The sequence below is a fragment of the Nymphalis io genome, chromosome 23 (assembly GCF_905147045.1).
Source record: "Nymphalis io chromosome 23, ilAglIoxx1.1, whole genome shotgun sequence".
Classification (NCBI taxonomy): domain Eukaryota; kingdom Metazoa; phylum Arthropoda; class Insecta; order Lepidoptera; family Nymphalidae; genus Nymphalis; species Nymphalis io.
In genome coordinates, this window is record NC_065910.1 from 4,223,158 (window position 1) to 4,247,922 (window position 24,765).

General features: G+C 34.5%; 2 protein-coding genes across 3 annotated transcripts in view; one reads left to right on the forward strand and one right to left on the reverse strand.

Moving 5' to 3' along the window:
• Positions 1-24,765, forward strand: part of LOC126777663 (UBX domain-containing protein 6) — a 410,195-nt gene that overhangs the window by 55,850 nt on the left and 329,580 nt on the right. The gene's annotated exons all lie outside the window — the stretch shown is intronic.
• Positions 8,701-14,490, reverse strand: LOC126777654 (acidic mammalian chitinase-like). 2 transcript variants are annotated; one of them, XM_050500772.1, is made up of 9 exons: positions 14,355-14,490; positions 12,282-12,464; positions 12,069-12,169; positions 11,638-11,903; positions 11,163-11,323; positions 10,722-10,876; positions 9,798-10,063; positions 9,742-9,758; positions 8,701-9,653 (listed from the first exon to the last, which is right to left on the reverse strand). In XM_050500772.1, exons 1-9 carry the CDS (start codon positions 14,419-14,421, stop codon positions 9,460-9,462), a joined length of 1,410 nt encoding a protein of 469 aa, XP_050356729.1. In that variant the 5' UTR covers positions 14,422-14,490; the 3' UTR covers positions 8,701-9,459. The 2 variants fall into 2 exon arrangements, with proteins under 2 accessions (XP_050356729.1, XP_050356728.1); XM_050500771.1 differs by having other exon boundaries at positions 9,742-10,063.

The window sequence follows — 24,765 nt, forward strand, 5'->3', positions numbered from 1 at the left end:
CACCAACTATCATATCAACCCAGTTAACAGTTTTTGCTTGAATAAGAGAACAAATAAACAATAGATACGTAGATATCTAATGTTTATTGTATATAATATATTTATTAGTGTCTAAAATATATTTGTGATTGTTCTTATGGTTGACTGGTAAACTGCCGGCATTAAATCCGCCTTTTACCAACTTCAATAATTTGGTCAATAAAGTTTTTCAAATAAATTATTAAATAATATAAATATATTATTGAGTTTTGATATTTCGAAAGTAATATTCTTATTACTTTTGTTTATAATATACGATTCACTTCAAAACATTTATCATATCATACCCCTATACACTGCGTATAAATGAGTAGATGTGTATATATATATAGGTCTGCTTTGTCTCGGCAGCACAAAGATGCGCCCTCGGCATAATCATTGTGACGGAACTAATCGAAGGGGCGAAAATTGGCGGGAAAACATTGACGGGGATAAATAATAATAGCTTAGGAATGAATTCAGTTTTAGCTTATAGTAAAGAAAAAATTATGAATGTTATTGTTTTAAATACTTGTATTATTTGTATAAAAATATTGAAATAAGAAGTTAGGATGGGCACCTAGTATTTTATAAAGATAGATTACTGAGGATACATCATTTTTTTAATTTTTTTTATATGATTTCTAGGCGGGCGAGCAAATGGCTCATTTGCTCTTGATGGTTACAGTAGGAAATGTTAACAAAAACAAAATTATTTACAACACATAAAAAAACGGTCAAGTGGTGATATTCAATATATGGTAATATTAAATCGCGCGATCACGTTCCGGCTTATTCAGAAACGCGAATCTAAAACAGGGTATGTTTTAGATCGAAGAGGCTGCGGGATCATGTAACTCAACCGCGATATATGGAGACGATTCTATATCCTCATCCTCACCCTCCCGGGGTGCTGTGCTCTCTTCGGGGTTCATATAATATAGTATAGTAAATAGTAACAGCCTGTAAATGTCCCACTGCTGGGCTAAGGCCTCCTCTCCCTATTTGAGGAGAAGGTTTGGAGCTTATTCCACCACGCTGTTTCGATGCGGGTTGGTAGAATACACATGTGGATTTCAATGAAATTAGACACATGCAGGTTTCCTCACGATGTTTTCCTTCGCCGTCGAGCATGAGATGAATTATAAACACAAATTAATCACATGAAAATTCAGTGGTACTTGTGGGTTTGAACCCACGATCATCGGTTAAGATTCACGCGTTCGAACCACTAGGCCATCTTGGCTTTTACCTTTAAACGAGCCTCACCTGACAGAAGGTGACTAAGAACGTCCATGGACATTTGTAACATTGGAGACTTTACAGGTGCCACCTGACTTCAAAGAGTGGTTGTGCGAGGTAAGAAATGCATTAAAAATCACGTTAATGTGGATTTCCTGACATCGAGGTTGTATAGATGGAATTTAGAATTCAGACGCGATGCCTAGTGGTTACATTCAACAACCGGGATAAAGATAAAAAAATCCCCGGAGCATTCTCCGTAATTCACTTTTTATTAGTGAAGTAAGAACAGCATTTTTCAATAATAAATTTACATAAACTTAATCCATGATTTCATTTAATTATACCATTATCAAACTTATTAATAATTTACTATTATTTACAATCGTAAATCATATCCGAGTTTATATTTATGTACAAAAGAGTAATAAAGTTCTACTAGAGCTAAAAAAGCGACTATTTATCCATAGACGAATAAATAAATCAATCATTCGGCGGCATCGTTCTTTTGTAATATCGATGTCATGTTATTGATACACGACAATGAAATTTATTGAATAACTTCTAAAATAACAAACGAAAATAATGTAAAATTGAATTGTTTTAGTGTGTTATTGAGTGTTTAAATGTGGCTATTAATAATTCGCATTTCAGTTAACAATATTTTTGATTTCGATAGCCAAATTATTGTACAATAGAGAATAGAAAGAATTTATTGTATATAATAATTTATTAATTTTATATGCGTCAGAGTAGGCGCAGAGGTCGATTAATTTATTTTTAGGTTTTAATATTATGTATTATCTTCCCATGGCTAGAAAAAGGGTCTATAAAATATATAAAACGTTTAATTTGAAGAACAAACAAACAAAGCAATATTCATGTATTCTGTGGGCCTTTGTAACTGTAAGCAGAACATCTCACCAAAATTTCATCACAATCTGATGAATAGTTTAGGAACACATAGAGGACAATCATACTCATTGTATGTTTTAAGACGATGTGAGTTTAAAAATATTTATAGCACATTTTATCTGAAGTGCTTGTGCAAAATTTAATTCCATAAATCATATCATTTTTAATTTTCAATAATATCTTTATATATTATTATCATAAAGCAATATATTAAAAAACAGGCAACACAAACGTCCAGTAATGCAATGCGATTCGTTCATATCGTAACAAATTGGTTTCGATTCGAGAGGGCGAAAATCGCTTCCCGCCATGCGTCTTCGAACCGACCGACTGGAAACTATAGATAACACTCCACACTTGTTAAGAACTTATGGCCTGTATTAAAGAGTGACTTTACGTCGTCTCCACACGTATAGCTTATATTTTTTAATCTTAAGCCATATTTTTATGAATATCAACGTTGCCTTTTAAATTATTATTGTAACAACACTAGGATATTGGGTGATGTTAAAATTATAATTATTATTTAATAATTTAAAAATTCAACTAATTTATTATATGATGAAAATAATTTGTTACAGATTTTAAATTATACAAACCTATTACTATCAACTTGATGTTTTTTTCAACGTTAGTCCTATTTTTAACAGAAAAACTATGAAACAATAAATGCTTAAACAAAAATAAATTTTAAATAAAGAATTTCGAAACTATTTAAAAATCTTGTTACTGACTATGTTTTGTCTATTTTAAATTATAGTAAAAAAATCTATATTGAATATTACTTCTTGAGCTCTAATGTGAAAGAGACTTTATAAAAAGCTTTACGTAAAAGATTTATCCTTTGCGCGATAATAAATGTCCAGTGCACTTTATCTTTGTCTTACCAAAAGACATTAATTTAAATATATTTTCTGTATAATTAATTATAAAACTAATATCCATCTATTGCGAAATATTTTTATTTTTTATTTTTGTAAATAAAACATTGAAACAAGGTTATTGTTGATACCATCAATTGTAGAAGATCCATCGATCCGGTCCGTGTTGCATAGCAATATCTGAATATCGTCTGCAATAACCCTCCCCATTTCCTTTGAAGGCAGTAACTTTGGCAGACTTTAGTTATGCGTTATTCGCAAGGCATTTGTTTTAGTGTGACTGACCGTTTGAAATAGCGTCTGGTCTAGACCCTATGAAACGCTGCGAGGTTGGACGTTTGTTAGTACCGCACGTGGCAGAGGCGTCCTGTAGCGCGAGAATTCGAATATAGGTTTATATAAGCTTGAAATGCTTTAATAAAGAGACTGGCTGACATTAATTTAATTCGGATCGAAGCTCTTTTGTGCCCGTACATATTATGCTATTGTCATACAAAATATTTGATCAAATCGGAAATTATCGTAATACATAAAATTATACTAGGTTACGCGCAGTGGCGTAGCTAGCTGGACAATGGCTCCGGTGCATAAGGAAATAATAGGGCCCTTATCCCCTCTTTCCGTGTAGCTTGAACTTATATTGGCCTTTAAAATTATAGATAGGAACAAGAATAGAAAACGGTGAGCTCAACTTATCCGTAGTAAGCTAAATTCATACGTCACCCTATGAGGGAAAGAATTTATGTGTTTAATAGAAGAAAATGGGAATAAATAAACAACGACGCACATGACAATACAGATTATTTATTATACAGATGAGATCAATAAAAGAAAAAAAAAACGATTTTTAACAGAATTCCCCGTCGACACAAGATATTTTTTCGTTTTTTCTTTTATGCTTCTCTATTTTCAAAGTTGAGGTTAGAGGGCCCCCTGAACTCCAAGGCCCCGGTGTACTGCACCACCTGGCCCTACGATAGCTACGCCACTAGTTACGCGGCGCACGCCAGTAAAGCTCCCAGTTGGAATATTTTTTTCCGACAACTCCAACAATTTAATTTGCAACCTAAAGGGTTATATATTAAACGTCGTGTACCACAATCTTCAGACAGCGATGCCAGTATTACTTATACGGAGATATCCTCTATATGTATGTATGATATATGTTCTTAATGACGTATGACACCTTCAATGCCTGATTATATCCCCGAGCAAGCCTTTAAAATGAAGCATGTGAACGGTATGTACTCGTAAGTGTAGTCTTGTTTTAATGTTTCAGCAGGAAATATGAAAATTTGTGGGTGCGTGTGAATTTGGTGCTTGGTCAACCGTTTCAATGCGTGCTCATACGACACAGATATTGAAATTATCTTTTATGGGTACATCGTAACGTATTTAAAAAGATGTAACAATATTTAAAATGAAATAGTTTTTGCAGTACATTTGTACTGTACCATTTCATTTGAAACGAAAAGTATGTTTCTTTAAAAATCACATTAACTAAAAGGTAAAAGTAAACGGTCCAAAACATATTAGAAATGTCGAAAAAATATTAATTAATTTCAACACGAATCAAAGGCAGACATTTTTTCCAGTCAAGGCATTTTTCTGTATAGATATCAAAACTTTGTTAATATAACTTAGATAATTAAATCTGTAACATTTAATTTCTTTGTACATAATGAAATGAATTAAAGATTTTTAATTGTTATTGTTGAAATCCGTAATTTTGTTGGCAAACATAAAAACGTTAATTAGAGTAACTTATAAAAGATACAAGTCAATAATCATTTGATCTTAAATTTATTAATCAACATGATAAATTAATTTTTGTTCTTCTTTAAAAAATAAAAATAAATGTGTGTTATTTAAGCGTTGCTAAGATCAAACAATCAGATTATGTCTGTGATGAAATTTTGGCTTGTTGTTGTTCCTGGTTTAAAAAAAACCAGGATTTTTTGTTTATATGTTTGTCATCCAGTATAAATTTTCTATGACCTTTATTCTACCCGTGTGAAGCCGGGACCGGTAGCCATTAAAATAATTTAATATTTTAATTCAGATTAAATGACTAATTAGGTTTATATTAAAACTTAAAAGTCCTTTTCAAATATTGCCGATGGCAATGGTGCCCCAGAAACCCTTCAGCTCGATATATTTAAACATCCACTGTGTTGTATTAAAATCTAGTGAAACAACATTATATCGTTTTTTTTATAATAATTATTTATACAAAAACCACGGTAGCATGCAATATTATTTTATGTAAAATCAAATTCGGTAAGTAAATTATTATCAATAATGGTTAAGCCTATAAAGAGACTTAATTTATTTTGGAGTAATTAAAATGATACAATTCTTAAGGCTTAAATAATTTTTGAATGCTTTTAATATATTTTAATATAAATTGTGTACATATATATTCAAAAGTATTTTTTGTTAAATCATATTAAGAAAACATGAATACTATGTTTTGAACCGGTCTTAGTTTCCAGTAGCAGGATTTTGGGAAAAAAGGCCTATTTGATAGGTTGATCTCTATTATAATCAGATTATGGCCAGCAAAAGCTCAGGACACGGCTTTAGGTACTCTTTGAGGCACAGGCTTAAACTATCGTCAACTTCTATCACTTTTAATGCGATTTTGTAAAAGATTCCCTTCATAACTCAACCTACTCATCATCATATTATTTTGATGGGTATATTGTTGAAATGTTACAATTATTATGGTCAGTATAACACATAATTTTCTGACATTTTACTACAGTTTTCTGCGGTGAGTTTCGAGTTTGTTCTTACATAATGGTTTTAATTAGATTTAAAAAAACATTCGAAAGAAACAAAAAGAATCACCATCACGAATCACATTTCAATCAGGAAAAACAACAACTTTGGCGAGAGGAAAAACATCAAGCCAATCAAAACCTTTAACACAGTCTTGTGGATGCGCGACAGAGAGTTCGTGTCTTTCTGATCTCATAACGAACAAATATCACGTGTCTCGAATTTGTCTTGACAACTTTTAAGGTATTTTACGCCTTCGTAATAGAACAGTCATTTGTAATGCTTTCTGTGTGAAGTTGAGAGGTTTTATAGTCCTTTGTGACTAGGTTACGTTAGTGTTCGTGTAATCCGATTTTTATCATCACGTTGAAACAATCGTCTATTGAAAGAGTGATTTTCATAAAACAACGATCACATAAAATATTCTATGTCTGACGCAGAAGACCTGTAGCTTTTGATAACTATAACGGGATGTCCGTTGGTGCAGATTGCAGACGGGCATTCTAGTCATGTAGTATTTTTGGGATAGCCACAAATGTTTGTTGATATATGATATATTTTATTTACTAGTGCTCACAACCTAAAATTGGCGCTGGAGATTGTTAGATGGTAAGACTGGCCGAAAACCATCTAGACATCAGACCATTCAAGGAAGCCTACTGGCACACATTAAACACAGGCAAATTAAAATAAATATATAAAGTAAAGATATACATTTTTTTTAAATTTACACGTACTAGTTGGAAATTTACAATGATAACAAAACGAATAGTTAATTATTTCGCAGAGGGTAGAATTCAGTGTTGCCAAGTGCAAGCTGCTTGTGACGTTTACATGATTAAGTGTACATCTGGCGACAACAGTCTGAAAGTAATGTAATTAAATTTTTATTTAAAATGACATTCTTGTTTAATTGTCTATGTGTCAAATAATTATATTTATCGTTAAATGTCGAACGAACTTGTTAGTTATATAGAAAAATATAGTTGAAACTTTTGAGATCATTAATGAATGGCAAAAATGGAATTATTATGAATTTTGAATTGTACCAGTAATAATAATATTCCAAACTAAGCAGAGCTTGTACTATGGAAACCAGACCACTGATATTATACTACATATACTACTTTTATTTTGTAAATACGTACTTATATAGATAATTACACCCAGAATCAGGACAAACAGACATGTTCATACACACAAACGTCTGTCCTGGGTGGGAATCGAACCCACAACCTTCGGCGTGAAAGGCACTTGCCTTTTCTACCAACCACACCAACCGGCCCGTCAAGTGACACAGTGAATGTTGTACCCCCTACATAACCATTGTGTGCATGGACTGACAGGTACTTGAACGTTTTTAAGCCTCCCATTATATAAACATATAATCAGATGGATCTTTGCAATTATACATAGACACTATGCTCATAATATTAGATATTGATCTTATTACTATATGTATAATATAATGAACTATAATGTATATCAATGAAGTGTCATTGATATTTGTAAATCATAATTGTTTTAGAATCTAAATATGGTTTTGCATAATACAATAATTAGCAATAAAATTTCACTAGATTTAATTGCTTAAAATATAACATGTTTTTTTCTTATAATATTAAATAAATATAGCTAGATTCTGAAATGATTAGTTGATCTGGCAAAATATTGAACGCTCTTTGGTCAGCTATTGCGTCATCAGTAAATGACTAATAATCAGCGTTTCAGAAACTGGTTGCTAGTGTCATCAGTGTCACCTCCAGGCAAGTTTAAGCTTTTTTATCATTCAAAGTATAGTAGAGTCGCGCCAGTAATAATAATATTTTTTTTTATTTACAGCCAAAATAAAAATCATATACACAGTTTGTTTGCAGTATTATCTAAATCTAGGGTTTTTAAATTACCAACACTGGTGGTGGTAATAAACACCTGATGGAACCACGAAGGGATCATCGAAAGCACTGATTAAACAGGTTTTGCATTAAAATTAATAAATATTTAAGTACTTTTAACAGCCTAAAATATGCTTGGAAAGTTTTTTTTTTTGGAAATTTTTAAAGAGTCTACCACGAGTCTATCGTAATTGTATTTTAAACTGTCAATTTTAAAAAATAATTTGGTGACATAATTCCACGCAGCAGTCATAATTTTTAATGGAAATTTTTACAAAGGAAAATAATATTTGTGTTTTAATAATGATGTGAAACAAAAGTTATTTAATTAAATTAAATGGTACGATCTGTTTCAGGGTGTTTAAAATTAATTCAATTTCTTATTGGAATTGTTGTTTTTGAAATATGGACAATTTTATGCACTTTTAGTGTTTATAGGATCGTGATACATGAGGTCATGCTTCGAATCTTGGGGAGGGTCATTTTATTTGGTTTTTGCATCAAGAAATTCTCAGTAAAACCTTAGGTTCCACCGGTACATATTGCGGCCAGCGTGCATTTTCCCCTAAATGTAAAGGAATATATATAATGTACTCATATTTGGGCACATATTTGTGTATTACAATACCTCCTATGTAACTACTGTCCTTCGACTTTCTTTCTTATCTTTCTTCCTGTTTGTTATCTCGTTACGACCAAAGCAGTGAACCCATCGTAATAAAATTTACAATTGATGTAACCGAGGACCTGGATACGTGCATGAACATACAAATTACGAGACTTACGGAAAAATATAGAATAGATCTACGTGAAAAATATATTTAACGCGGTTGGAGCCACAGTGTAAGGCTAAGTTCCAGAGTATCTACAAAATCGTTGGCGACAGTAGTCTATATATACTCATATGTATAATTTATGCCATACAGTTTTAATTATAAAATAGGAGATAAATTTCAAAACCTATGTAGTGCTAATCGATTTAATTTATACTGATAATCTTTTGGGTACATTATGGTGATAGTGTGTGACTAATACATAACATTTTCATACCACACTTACAAAATGTTACAAAATAATTGTACTAAGCTATATCACATTAAAAATAATCTAGATGTTCTACCGCATTTCTAGATAGATATTCTACCTCAAAACAGCAGTGCTTGTTATTGTTGTGTTCCGGTTTGAAGGGTGAGTGAGTCAGTATAATTACAGGCACAAGGGACATAACATCTAAGTTCCCAAGGTTGGTGGCGATGTAAGCGATGGTTAACATTTCTTACAATGCCACTGTCTACGGGCATTGGTGACCACTTACCATCAGGTGGCCTATATGCCCGTCCGCCAACCTATACTATAAACTAAATTAAATTAAAATTATGTTTGGCAAAAGGCTTTTATAGTTTACATTTAAGAAGATTTCAAGAAACGTAATCCTGCTGGTGTATTATATACCAATTATTTTCATGGTAATCGCTTGAATGGTATAGAAGTTGAAGTGCAGCACCAGATAACGAGATGTCACAAAATATATAATACAAAAACTTTTCCAATAAAAAAAAAACATATGTGCCAACTTCCATGATGATTGGCCAAACGCTTAATTAATCTCAAAAAGATATACCAACGTCCAATTTATATCGAGCATCTTAGCATTAGAATATAACTGATATGAAACTTCGAAAGGATAGTGATGAGCTTTTCAGACATATATGAAAAAATAAAATTTAAGCATAACAATTTGCTTGATCAGGATAATTGCAGAGTTGATTCTTCTGGTCCCAATGAAGGTTTCCCGGACAATGAAGGAGTTTTGGTACCAAATTGCCACTAGCGCTTTTGACGCAGTAGAAGTAAGACGAACATTCCTCGGGATTTGCGTAAAATCCCGTGTCCTTACAATGAAATTCTTCTATTGGATCTGAAAGATAATAAATACAATTTTACTTTTGTATAAAAATTAAAGTAAAAACCTTAGATAACAAAATTTAAATTCAGAATCATTATACCAATAGTTGGTGGTTTTGACGTAGAGGGACTTGATGTCGACGATCCTTGGGTAGGGGAAGATTCAATAGACCTTCCTAAAGCAATATTTACAGCTCTCGTCAAGGGATAATCGTCTGATTGACAAATCCCAAGAAAATCATCAGTTTCAATACTCCAGAGCATAATTCCAGCGATATTAAATTGTAAGGCATATTTTACTTTAGCTGTTAATGATTTTGCATCGTCATAAGAAATCCAGTTCTTTCCTTGCACTGCGTAAGGTACTTTAGAAGAATTATCGTATTTTATATCCCAAGCTTCTTTACGCAACTTCAAACATAACTGTAATTGAGAATAAAAAAAAAATACAGTCAAATTAAGGTTTCCTATAAACTTTTCTTACGCTTTAAAACTCTTAAGTGTCTTTGGTGTCAAAAACATAATTAATATTTTCTACTTTAAATTACATTAAAATAAAATTAATACAAATTGCTTATTTTATTTGTGTATAATATACATTACTTCTGGATAAAGTAGCTTTCTAAGGGTGAAGGAATTATTAAAAACGCAAATACATGCATAAATAATCATAATCCTTCAGACCGATTTCGGCCAATCTCAATAGAGAAAGAGAGAGATAGAGAATGTCAACTGTGCAGGACTTATTATAGTGCACAAGTGTGTGCGCAAAAACAGGTGCAATCTCTATTCCCTGACTCTCAGACCAGAAAGAATTCAGGTGTTTTACATGCTTTTCGAGACAGAAGTGAAATACACTTCCAACTTCCAGACTCCGGGCTGCTACTAAGAATTTTCGACAGAAAAACCCAATAACTTATTATTGGCCTAACCTAGGAATTTAACCCGGAATAGGTCTACGGCTTTACATCTAGCTACTAGACTAACGCGGCAGTCAACATACGTACATACACAATAAAATATTTATATGTCCTCTTTATAGTGTTTATAATGTATTAATAATAGTTTAATTATAACTTACTTCATTATATCCGATTAATCCATTCGTAGCGGTGTAAGGTCCCGAAATTCCAGGACCATTTGATGAAGCTCCAACTCCATTATTTTTTACATCCGATAATTTGAACGTATGACCAAAAAGTGGTAAGCCTAGGATAAGTTTTTCTGGTGGACAACCTGAGAAAATATTAGATGTACAGTGAGATTATGATGAGCATTAGTATAGTTTATGGTCTCATTCGTTTTCTGTAACATCTTAACTACGATTTAATTTTTTTATTAAAAACATTTGTATTTGGACTAAAATCTACTACTAAGTATCGTATTTAATTTCTTTGGTGACAAATTTTGACTTATTTGTTAAGTAATTGAAAACTCTTGACAGCATTTAAAGCTTCTATTGAAAGTCGTATTAAATATGATTTTCTTAATCCACCTTTACCGATGAAAATTAAGATAATACCTTGCTTAAGCCAATACTCCAAAACACCATCAACAGACTTCAGATTTTCCTTTGATATAACTACATTACTTTCGCGCTTGTGAAGAGGAGAATTGTGACCAGTAACTAGGTCAGAAGGTATGCTCATGTCGTATGACATTACATTTATTAAATCTAAATATCTGAAATAAGAAAGATGCGTTATTATTATAATAAAGAGTATTAGAACATAATCTTGAATTCATATTTTGTATAAGTTAAATAACTTGGAGCTATCCTGTAAGTACTCCTTTCTATCTCATTTGAAAAATAATTAAAGCCTGCAAGCCAGCCTGGTTAAACGCTCTTTTTGTCCTATGTCCTTTAAATGTTATAATTACTTTAATCAAATTCGCATACCACTTTCTTACATTCCGTGTTCTGACGTAATCGACGGGTCCTGTGGAGAATTTCGTGTTTGTTGTTACAGAAGAAATGAGTAAAAAATGTTACTTACTGACTAATCGCTGGAATATCATATGATAAAGATGCCATTGATTTTACAGAAGCAACAGCAGCGCTCAAGAGTAATCCATGCTTATCAAATTCTTCTCTCAATTCTTTTAAGAGCTGAGTGAAATTATCAATATCGTCTTGACCAAAGACAGAATCGCCACGGTTTGGATATTCCCAATCGATATCTAAGCCATCGAAGCCATATTTTTGAATAATTTGAATAGAGCTGGTGATGAAATTCTTTCGAATTTTGGGAGTTGCTGCCATCTAAATTATAAAATTGTTTATTTTATTGACGTCAATGAGATATGTACTATTTATTTTAAGGGTTATTTTGACTTTTTTATCAATAAATTAATAATTCTTGAAATTTTTTAATTCGAAGGTAAAAAAAGACGATCACAACTTAAAGTGCTGAAGCTTTTTACTTACAATGGAATATTTAGCTGATCCTTCGTTCCATCCTCCAACAGCTAATATCAACTTAACATTCGGATTTTGATCTTTAAGTGTAATGAATTTCCTTAAATTATCTGAAAAAAAATATTCTTTTACTTTTACTTGTGATATCAACGGAAAAAATTAGAACAACAACTATTAACGACAAAAATTGTTACAAGTTATATTTGGTATTTTTTTTCTCACCTTTACCCCAATCGTCAGGATAATCCAAGTAGGGGTCTAAAGATACAACAGTTCCTCTCTTATTTATTCCGAGAAATGTGTAAACGATATGCGTGCATAATTCTGTATTGATGTTATCCACGTCAAATTTTCCGAGGCCATTCCTATACGCTGCCCATGTTCCGTAATAGCAAACGACGTACTCTAGAAACGTAACAACAATTACATTCTTTATAAGGCTTTAATTATTTTAGTCATTCATACGATAATGAATATATTTTTACTTTGTTTTAATCTTATGTCAACTGATGTTCAAAAAAGCGTTTATTACTTAATCCAAAGAAGCAGTTTGTTAATTAAGCTGTCGATCTTCCGGCCGGGAAGGTGTTGTGCCAATTAATCTTTGTAATAATTGCTTGTTGTGCCTTCGAACGCTCTTTATATACTTATATGAAATGTATCTAATATTATCACCTAAATAAAAATATACTTCGTTCGACATTTCTGAAACGGGACGTTTAGGGTGGAAGAAATCGCACAGAGTAGCTAACAATAAGTTTATTAGCTGAAGTTAGCTAGTTAAGCTAAGTTATGTCAGCTTCGCATAGGTATAATAACTATTTACACAGGATGTTTATACTATTACTTATAAAATATTACTAAGGATTCTATACTTAAAGATACTCGATAATAATGTTTAAAGTTGATGATAAAACACCTTCGAGTTTGATCAACAATGCATACGATTACTACCAGAACAAATAACTTTACATAAATATATATATATATATATATATATATATATATATATATATATATATATATTTGACGAGCCGGTTGGCGTGGTTGGTAGACACTTGCCTTTCACGCCGAAGGTTGTGGGTTCGATTCCCACCCAAGACAGATATTTGTGTGCATGAACATGTCTGTTTGTCCTGAGTCTGGGTGTAATTATCTATATAAGTATGTATTTACAAAAGAAAAGTAGTATATGTAGTTTATCAGTTGTCTGGTTTCCATAGCACAAGCTTTGTACAAGCTTAATTTGGGATCAGATGGCCGTGTGTGAAAAATGTCCCAGGATATTATTATTATTATATTATCGCTGCTATGAATTTGATATTTGGTATAGTTTCAGAAGTCGCGATGAAGCTTATGGAAAGCGAGATACATCAGATATTATACAAAACTTAGTAAAAGATTTTGATTCAAACTTCTTATTTATGCCCATAATATAAAAGAATTTATGTTTGTAACATTAAGATAGTTCGCTGCTAGGAAACTATTGAACAATTCTGGAGTGCACCTGAACTAACAAGTTCTCCGGACTTACATGTATTAGATAAGAAATTTACGAGAAAATATTGTGAGATAAAACTAAACTAACGAACTGCTTTAAGTAATATGTGATAAATAATAAAAAAAAAATTAATGATAAGTTGAATCAAGGTTGTTAAATATTTCTAGTGCTTAATATAAGAAGTTAATGTAGTTATGCAGGCTGCAATACGCAAGGTGTTAGTAAATTTATTTTGATCCATTTATAAACCGTACCGATTTTTTAATTAAATGATAAGCAAAACTTATTTTTTTATAGTATAGGTAGGCGGACGAGCGTATGGGCCACCTGATGGTAAGTGGTCACCAATGCCCATAGACATTGGCATTGTAAGAAATTTTAACCATAGCTTACTTCGCTAATGCGCCACCGACCTTAGGAACTAAAATGTTATGTCCCTTGTGCCTGTAATTACATTGGTTCACTCATCCTTCAAACCGGAACACAACAATACCGAGTACTGCTGATTTGCGGTAGAATATCTGATGAATGGGTGGTACTAAATCGAACGAGCTTGCACAAAGCCCTACCACCAGTGAATATCTGATGACTGGGTAAATTAACAATATTATGAAGTTGGACGTTAAACTATTTGAACGTTATATACTGTAGATACATGTTAAAGCGGCGACAGCAGTTTGCTACTCACGATGTTTTCCTTCACCGCTGAGTACTAAATAAATTTAAAACACAAAGCATCAAACTCAGTGATACTTTGATCACTGTTTACATAAAATAAATAGTATTTTACTTACTCTCATTCGCTGTCACATTAGCAGTCAGTATGATTACACAAAACACGATTAGAATAAAACTATTCATTTTAAATATGATTTACATAGTTTTGCTACGAAATAAGTCTTAATAATATTGAACTTGCTTTATAAACAATATTTAATCAAAACAATTGAAATGTGAAGTGTTATTTAAAGTAGGATGATAGCAAAACTTGTATGTATCACTATTTTTTAACCTACTAAAACAAGAAGCGTTTCTCAATTCGATGCGTGTTTAACATTTTACTGAGTAATCCAACTTTGATGGTTCTTATTTATTACACAGCGTATTTTTTGAATTTGGAAAGTCCAAATTTAACAAAATAATATTCTCTATAGGTAAGAAAACAGATCATTGATTGTTTGTCTACTAATTTTTTACATGTTTGTCGATTATATCACGCATAACTCTGCATGGAATACCCAGCCAATTTAGACGATTCTTGTTTTATTAGATAAAGTATATTTCAAAGTATCTTATATCAGTTGGAAGACGTCCACTGCCGGACAAAGGCCTCCCCCAAGGATTTCCATTTTGGCCGGTCTTGCGCTGCCCGCATCCAACGGCTTCCTGAGAATCGTTCTAAGTCGTCGGTCCACTTTGTAGGGGGCCTGCCCACGCTGCATCTTCCAGTTCCTGATCGCCACTCGAGAACCTTTCTGCCCCAGCGGCCGGGCAAGCACCAATGTCTTTTCAAGTGTTTTCTAGTATCTAAAGGGGTTCCGTTGCAGTTTGCTAGTAATCAAAATGCAGATAGCTGTGCTGTTAGATTTAGTAGCTAGATTTAGTATAGTCCGGTGGTTTGCCAAATAATTAATTACAAATTAATCTATTACGATTTATTTTACTTCGGTGTAGGGCTTTATGCAAGCCCGTCTTGGTAGGTCCCGCCCAATTATCACTTATTCTACCGCTAAACAGTACTATTTAATATTATTAACCAAATAGTTTTAAATAAACTAAACTATCATAAGGGATTAAGTATTATACTGTACAGAACTTTGTAGTCCACTGGAAATCCATTTAGCCGCTGTCATACGTAGAAATAAACTGAAAATTCGGCTCAGCAGGACCAAAAGCGCATGTGGCTAGCAACGACATTTTTTCGACTTTTATTTGAGTCAGCCGTCCGGCCCGCTAAATTATTACCGCAATGTTTTCACAAATAAAACTATAAAAATACACTATATAAAGGCCTTATATGGCTTAAAAAATTCAATTTTCGCCAGTAAGGACGTCTCGTTTGGATTTGGCAAATCGATTTCGTGATGAAATGTTCGTTAAAATTTTATCATAGTTTCATTCATTTAAAGAAAATATTAGTGTATTTTTTTCAGATATAGAATGCATTTAACGCATCTTTATCGTGTGTTACTAAAATTTTCTCTACAAAAAGTACTATGTTATTTAAAAAATTAAAATGAATTTAATTGTTAATATGCGCCAGAACTCTTTCTGGTTGTGTCGAATTTGCCGTCCCATCGGTTATGAGAGTGAGGAAATAGGGAGTGCACTTGGCTAGTCTCCTTTGAGATTGAGGAGGACATCAGCAAAAAAAAGTGTTTATCTACTAAAGCCCAGATTCCCCAATAAAGTAGAACTTTTTTGTAAGAAAGAACTCCAAACTAATGCAGGACACGGTTGTAAAATGTCAGAAACTTATATGCGCCATTGACTAAAAATAATAATAGCATTTGGAGGATACATGTATCGAAATAGTGTTAAAAAACAAGATTTCCTTAGCCGACGAGCTGAAAATACAAACTCAAAAGATAAGACGTAGATTTTGAACCTTTAATTAAAATGTTTTATGCCAGCCGACGTACCGACTCGGCTCATAATAGCTAGTTGTTTTTAAACATCAATATCGAATGATTCAGTTACACTTGACTCCGATTTCTTATCTAATACATCCAATCCTTAAAGAACAATCAAGATAAAACGTTTCAATATAATAAAAAAAACTTAGAGGAGTTCTCCTTTTAGTATCCATGGACAAATGTATTGACCTAAATAATTTGTGTCAGCGTGAAATATGACCTAGAGAGGTCTTGATGCTTCTTAATGCTTAGGTATTGACATTTATGAGCTTAATTATATCATAGAAAAGATGCTAGGTCTCTCGGTAATTTGTATATTTTACTCAAATATCGTATGTTCACCTTCAGATTTCATTAACATAATTGATAGGAATGATAATTGTATTTCGAAGTTCATCTTATGACCTGACCTGATCGGACGTAACATCTCAGTTATTAAGGTAGGTGGAGCATTGGTCATGTAAGGGATGGTTAATATTTCTAACGGCGTTAATTTATTTGGGCGGTGGTGACCATTTACCATCAGGTAGTCCACTTGTACCTAATGGAGATATAAGGGAACATAGGAATAAGAAAAATCCATTTCGATCTTGAAGTATTGAATTGAAAAGAAATAGTGTAAACAGGGAACCTTTTAAAACTTTAAAGGTGTTAAGTAATGTATTCAGACGGAATCCTTAAAGGACGTTCTTGTTTGATAATAACTTTTAGCCACTCGCCGTTCCGGTTAGTATATTCAGTTCGGAACTAATTTAAGTTTAAGAATTAAATTCACGTCAGGTTTAGAAGATCTGGTTTAAGTTCCGGCTATGCTTAGGTGACAATGTGTAGATGTTTGGCGCACCTGTACCTGCTTAGTTATATATGCATTTTGAAGTTTTGCCGAGTTTCTATGTTAAACAAGCAAAAACCATCTGTTGTTCCTTGTCGATTACCGTATGTGTTTTTAGTAGCACTTACTTGCATCGTCTATAATATATATATAAATATCTCTAAGTTATAATAAAAAAAATAGGAATTTTCACCGCGACTTCTTTATCTTTACGCAAACCCGTATTGCGTTTTAAAACTAGATAAGATTTCGTTTGAATATTCTAAAAAAATTAAGAACGTGTTACAACCCAAGAAAAATTAATATCCTGAGATGATAAGAATCCTATATTCACTCGTGAATAGGAAAAAAATATATACTTTGCCGTATTAGTATCATTTTTACTTCTAGGCTTAAAACCACCTTTGACTGCTTCGTTGGTCTAGTGGCTAGATAGTAAAGCCGCAGATCCCGAGGTCCTAGGTTTAAATTCCAAGTCGAAGCGATAAAAAATTATTGGGTTTTAATTTTAAAGATTTTCAAAGCAGCCCGGAAGTTGGAAGTGTGTACTCGGGGAGAGTCTAGATAGAGAGTGCATCTATGTTTCACTTGTGCACTATAATATGTTGGTTGGCTTATCTCTCTTGGGATTGGCTGCCGTGGTCAAAATTGGCCAGGAGGACATCTTTTACACTACACGGGGTATATGAAGGCACTAATCCTTCTCCATATCCTTGCTTCTTTTCCAGTAAACATTTATTTTCAATTTTCCTTATATATTTTTTTCTATTTTGACACTGAATCTGCTACATCTTTCATTCATAAGACACATTACCGAACACTAAACCACTTGAATCCGCGACCTCCAACTCAGGTTCAGGCTATTTCTACTCTTATTCTGTCTGTTTGGTAGAAACTCGCCACAATATTAGTAATTTCTATAGTCGGTAAAGATACTTTTTGTCTCGTCATATATAAATGTATATTTTTTAGATTATAGTCAAAACACGAACAATATATTTAACGTTTGTTGGAACAACACTGAAAACGACGTCACTGGAAAACGAGTATGTTTGTTACATTTAAGTCAATATACAGTTCCAGACAGATTTTATCAGTCAATTGTACAGAATTCCATTCCGGGCACACTCGGACCGTTGCAACATTCATGTATTTAAAAGCTTTTAATTTGATTAAATTACAGGATTTATATTTACGCAAATTTAAAGAAACTAAATATTAGTGGCATTTATATTCTATGATAAAATATAAACTTAGTGGAATATATAATTTTGAGGCAAAATTTTTCTTTTCCTATCTTTCAAACTTTATTTACAAATGCTGTAATATTTTTCATCCGAGGAATTTAAAAGAGAACAAAAAAATTAATATTTATTTCTTATTTATATAAGGGTTTAATAAATTTGTACGGTGCGCCTATCTGATCTGGCTGATCCTACTCGGCGGAGACGACGCCGGCGTCGTCTCGGAAATCCCACAGCCCCAACGCCCCGGGCGTTGATCCTATCTTAAAAGATAGGACCTAACGCTGGGGCCATGAATGCGTGAGTGATTACCTTCGCCAACTGAGGAGAGCTCCGCCGAGCCACGAGCGGAGCACAGCACGGGAGAGGTCGCGGATGCATTATATCAACACGATCCCGCAGCGTCTCCGATCCGTGCCGAGAACGGCCGTCCCAATGGTTTTAATGGGTAAGAATCCTACATAACCCAGTTCCCCCCATGGAGGTTTCCACTGCGTGAAAAAAAGGACTTGATCGTGAATATGATGTGTATTTTATATACCACCAGATATTGATCAAGTTAAACGTATTGAGACAGTAACTACTTTTTTGTCATCCATGTTAATACACTTACCTGAAGATTACTTTATAATAGTGGGTGATTTTAATCTTCCCCACATTGACTGGGAGGGAACAGGGCCATTGCACTTTAATCGTGGATCATCATTGTTACAGACCGTATCAACTAATTTTATTGAAACCTGCAGCGGTTTTAACTTGACACAATTTAACAAAATATCAAATTGTAGTAACAACATTTTGGACTTAGTTTTTGGAAATACTTATCTAGATGTTCAAAGGTCGAATCAAAACTTAGTTGCTGAAGATAAATATCACCCCAGTCTCGAAATTGATGCCTCAGATTTTCTATTAAGAGAACTTAATGTACCTCCTTTAAGTAAATTAAATTTCCAAAAAGCGGATTTTAATGCTATTAATGATACTCTCATTAAGTTAGACTGGCAATCTATTCTAAACGGTAATTCTATTGATGACATAGTTAACAACTTCTATACCATTATTAACAAAATAATAGACGAACATGTACCAAATACCACAGGCAAATATCTTAACCACTACCCCATTTGGTATAGCAAATCCCTAAGACATATAATTCGAGACAAACTTAAAGCTCATGCACGTTGGAAATCATCTAAAAATCCACGTGATTATGATGAATTTTCGCTATTACGATTCAGACAAAAGAAAGCTCAAATTAAGTATTACAACCAATTTCAAACAAAAATGCAGGAGAACATTAAAAAGGATCCAACATGATTATGGTGGTACCAAAAATACTTTCGAAACTGTAAGAACGGCTATCCTAGCTCTCTTTCCTTAGGAGATCGTCAATTCAATAATCCTACAGAAATATGCACGGGATTCTGTGAGTTCTTCGAAAGTGTTTTCGCCAAGCGTAATGGAAATGCTTACAGCACACATATCCAAGAGCCTAATACAAATGATACTATTTGTAACCTCAACATTGACAAAGAATTAGTTTATAAAATACTTAAAGACCTGGATATAAAAAAGGAGCAGGAAGTGACAGAATCCCAGCCATATTCTACAGTAAATGTGCTAAAGCATTAGCAGAGCCACTGTCAATAATATATAATAAGTCTGTCAATGTATTTAGCGCTTTTCCAACGAAATGGAAGGAAACACTAATCATACCAATCCATAAATCAGGACCAAGGAATAAAATAGAAAATTATAGACCCATTTCCATATTAAATACAATAAGTAAAATCTTTGAAAGAATTGTTTATAAGGCGATCGTACCTATTATCCATAACTCAATACCCGTACAACAACATGGCTTTATGGAAAAACGATCAACTGTAACAAACTTATCACTATTTACTAATTTTGTTTACATGGCAATGGACAATAGAGAGCAAGTAGATGTAATATATACCGACTTTCAAAAGGCGTTTGACAGAGTAGACCATGATATACTTATGCAAAAGCTTCAAGAACTTGGAATCAAAGGTGACTTGCATAGGTGGTTTTGTTCCTATATATCAAAAAGGCAGCAAGCAGTTGTTATAGGTAGTGCTCGTAGTGACTTCATATACGCAACTTCAGGGGTCCCACAGGGATCACTATTAGGTCCGTTACTGTATAACGTATACTTGTATGATATATTTAATTGTTTTAAGCACTCCCGTTTTTTACTATTCGCAGATGATAAAAAAGTTTATAAAGTAATAAGTAGCACATCTGACTGCATTGAATTGCAACGTGACCTTGATAATCTTTCACATTACTACGAAAAAAATAAAATAACGATTAATATTAAAAAAAAACAGTAAAAATAACATTTTCTAGGAAGTATAAAAATATTGAATATAACTATAATATTGATAACAAGCCGATACAAGAAGTTAAATCAGTGCGTGACCTTGGAATTCAATTAGACTCTAAATTATTGATGGCAGAGCATACAGAACTCATTACTGATAAGGCATATAAGCAATTAGGCTATATTAAACGTATATGTCAATCTTTTAATAATATTGAATGCATAAAAATTTTATATTTTACTTATGTACGTTGTATTCTAGAATACGGTTGTAGTATATGGTCTCCGAATTATATAACTTACAAAGAAAAACTGGAGAGAATACAAAAAAAGTTCATAAAATTTTTTTGCTTCAAGGACTTTAAAGAATTTAACGATTATGTTGATATATGTAAACAATATAATATTGAAACATTAGAAACGAGACGACGACATTACGATATGTATATGCTACATGCAATAATAACCGGAGATATAGATTGCAACGATTTATTGAGCGTTTTGTATTTAAGAGTTCCTAATCGCCGCACACGACACACAGCACTATTCCACACGCCTGAGCTAAACACTAATTATGCACACAACTCTGTCCTTAATCGCATGGTCCACACATATAATTCAAAATACTCAGAAATAGATCTGTTCAGCATGTCAAAACTAGCTTTTAAAAAAGCTATAATTAAAAAAGATAAAAATTCATTATAACACACACACACACACACCACACACACACACTCACACTCACACACATACACGCACATATTGGATTCCCACCCGTAAACAGTTTTACTTTTACTACCGTCTTCTAGTTAATAATATGCTTAAGTTACCTGTGTAATCCTATTTTGGTTTTAATTATATGTTATATAATAGTCAATATATCAACTTATGTATAAAAACTGTTGGATTACCAAAAAAATAAATAAATAAATGTAACAAGGTTTAATTAATGAGAAAAAAGTGTACGTATAAAGTACGAGGAATCTCTTATAAGAGATCTCAGCCAAAAACCCTTGAGGATTTGAAGATGTTTACAAAAAAATGAATGAAAACATCAACAAAAATAAAAAAAATTCTCATTTTAAAGATTAAAATAGAATGAACTCAATACAATATGAAACATCAATAGATGAGATATTCGCAATCGACTAAAAGATGTAACTAAGACTGGACTTCTTTAAAAATCAATTTAAAAATTTATAATTGGGAGATTCTTTTACCCATTTAACATTATGAGAATCAGTTCTTGTTATAAAAGACGCGTGCCAATTTCAAACCGCCATTTTGTTGGTGGACACAAAGGTAGAATAAATAATTCATTATTGGCATGACTTGTGATTTGTTGACGTGTGTGACGTGTTTAATTGTGTTGTTAACATTTTTAAGATTTTTTTTTATTGAGTGACCATTTACATATTCTTTTATGATTTGGTGTTCGATTTTTTTTAAGGACCAATTTGAGGTTTTTATAAAATCAGTTTCACTTATACATCCTGTGTATATATTATATTTTATTATAGAATTGTGTGTTGTTTTATTCTATACTATTTAATAATAGTAATAATAAATAACTGTATTCACCAAAAAGAAACAAAGACAAAAAAATTAAGGTACAACATAAAAAAAGAGTTAACAATATCATAATTAGGTGAAAAGGTCGTAATCTCAGCTAGACTGCTTTTCAGTCTACGCCTTGTACATACGCTGCCAACACAAACGCTACATTTTCTTTTTTTTTTTTTTATATTCGCCGAGAGGGCAAATGACTCTACTCCACCTGATGGTAAGTGGTAGTAGAGTCCAAACGCGACGACGGCCAGTACAAACGGGAAAAACGTTCTACACTAGCCGCCTTCGCCTTGCCGGCCCGCAAGATGCCTCTTCACGCCTCGTTTGAAGGAACCCGGGTTGTAAGAGGAGGGGAACACGTGAGCTGGTAAGGAATTCCATTTTTTGGAAGTGCGACAAAGAAAGGAGTTGCCAAATTTCTTTGTTCGCGATGGAATTGATGTCACAGTTAGGCGGTGACATCGAGAACCAGCTCGCGTGGACTTAAGAAGGAAGGGGGAAGCAGGAATTAGAGAGAATAATTCCTCAGAGCACTCGCCGTGATACAGTCGATAGAAAGCGCTCAGTGCTGCTATCTCACGACGCAATTGTAAAGGTTCAAGGGTGTTTGTGACCTTTACGTCGCCAATAATGCGTACGGCACGTCGCTGCAAACGGTCCAAGGCCTCAAGTAGGTACTTAGCGGAGCCATCCCAAAGGTGCGAGCAATATTCCACGCAAGACCGTACCTGTGTTTTGTACAGCAGGCACAGTTGTTGTGGTGTGAAAAAGCGCCGCACCTTGTTCAGAACTCCGAGTTTCCGTGAAGCTGTTTTTATAACAGCCTCGATGTAATCCCTTGGACTAAGGTCGCAGCGAACGTCAATCCCCAGCATGGCGATTTTGCTTTGCATCACCAGCGGTGTACCACAGAGGGAGGGAAGAGGGGAAAATGTTGACTTTTTCGCCGTGAGAGCGCATACCTGTGTTTTCTTGGCATTAAACTCAACAAGATTCTCAGAGCCCCATTTGGCGATGAGCTCTAACGTCCTATCGAGTTCAATGACAAGATCCTTCCGCCTCTCCTCAATTTCCGCTCGCCCAGCCACTGCGCGTCCGTGGTATCCACCATGCACTGTACTATCGTCTGCATAGCAATGTATGTTCCCAAGAGAGAGCATATCATTGATATGCAAAAGAAAGAGTGTGGGAGATCCGCACGCACATCACGTTGCCTGATTTTAATGTCAGGCATCGTATGGCCACATGCAGGTATTGTAGGTGGCAGTGCACTACAATCATCGATGATGGAATTGTCGGCAAAGAGTTTAGCCAGGAGATCAGCTTGCTCTTGCGGACTGTGAGCTAGCGATCCGTCTGGATTTCTGAGCGGTTGCAGCGAAGGTTGGCAGAAATTGTTTTGCACAGACTTGGTCAGACGCCAGAAGCTACGGGAGCCCCTAGGATGCGAAACAAGGTCATGACCAATCTGTACAATGAGTTGTGCATCCGCTCTCGTGTATGCCTTTCTACAGGACTTGGAATTTTTATTAATGCTTTCAGTGAGTCAATGTTAGATGTCCCGCTAATGCAGCCGTTGATCCACTTGCGATATGCCGCCTGCTTAGATGATACAGCATCGGCACATTCACGAGTGAACCAACGGTTACGCGTACTCCTACTGACGAGATCTGAGCTAGGAATGTAGTATTCCATTCAGAGCATGATCTCGCCAGAAACAGCAGCGGCACTAGCTGTCGGGTCATTCCCACTGAAGCAACGTTCCTTCCAAGGGACCGACGCATAGTAATCGCGCATACCGTCCCAATCCGCCGACTTATAGTGCCAAACGCGACGTTTGCATACCGCTAGTGGCGGCAGCTTGGCCTGTGGCACTCTGGTAGAAATAAGGCTGTGATCCGAAGAGCCAAGAGGAGCCCGAACCACAACCTGATATTCCACCGGGTGAGAAGTCAGCAGAAGGTCCAGTAGAGAAGGTGCTTGCCCATCAATGTCTGGGATCCTGGTGGGCTGATCAACCAGTTGGGTCAAGTCATGTGTGAGAGCAAAAGCATGAGCAGTCCTTCCAGCATGGTCAGTTTTGAGGGATTTCAACCAGGATTCGTGGTGAGCATTAAAATCCCCCAAAAACACCAATTCCGCGTTAGGAAATTGCTCTTGCGCAACATCTGCCACCCGACTAAGATGGTCAAATAATCGGCTTGTCTCCAAGTCACCATTGTGGGATCTGTAGAGGCACACGTAGACTCGGCTCTGACGAACCAGGTCCACACGTACCACCAACATGGAGAAGGAGGGGTCCTCCAAGCAGCGCAGTCAGTGACAGCAAACATCCATCCTGACGAACAAGCATACTACGGCTTTCGCTTTGAAGGATTCAACCCCCGAACCCCCCCGGAAGTGGCCGCCGGTACCCCACCTACCGGTCACCAACCGGCACGACGGTCCACCCCGAGATTATGCGTGGCCTGGTGGGGCAGCCTCACGAGCTGGTTAGGCACGCTCGGGCCCCTGTACTATGCCACGGGCGGCCAGCGGAACAGCCGTTTCTTCGGGTCTCCCTGTCCGGCAGGTCAA

Coding starts and splice junctions, on each gene's coding strand:
- LOC126777654 (XM_050500771.1), bottom strand. CDS start 14,421: ATGAATAGTTTTATTCTAATCGTGTTTTGTGTAATCATACTGACTGCT. Junction 12,170..12,281: donor TCCTGACGATTGGGGTAAAG/GTGAGAAAAAAA, acceptor ATTTTTTTTCAG/ATAATTTAAGGAAATTCATT. Junction 10,064..10,721: donor GATTAATCGGATATAATGAA/GTAAGTTATAAT, acceptor TCTCAATTACAG/TTATGTTTGAAGTTGCGTAA.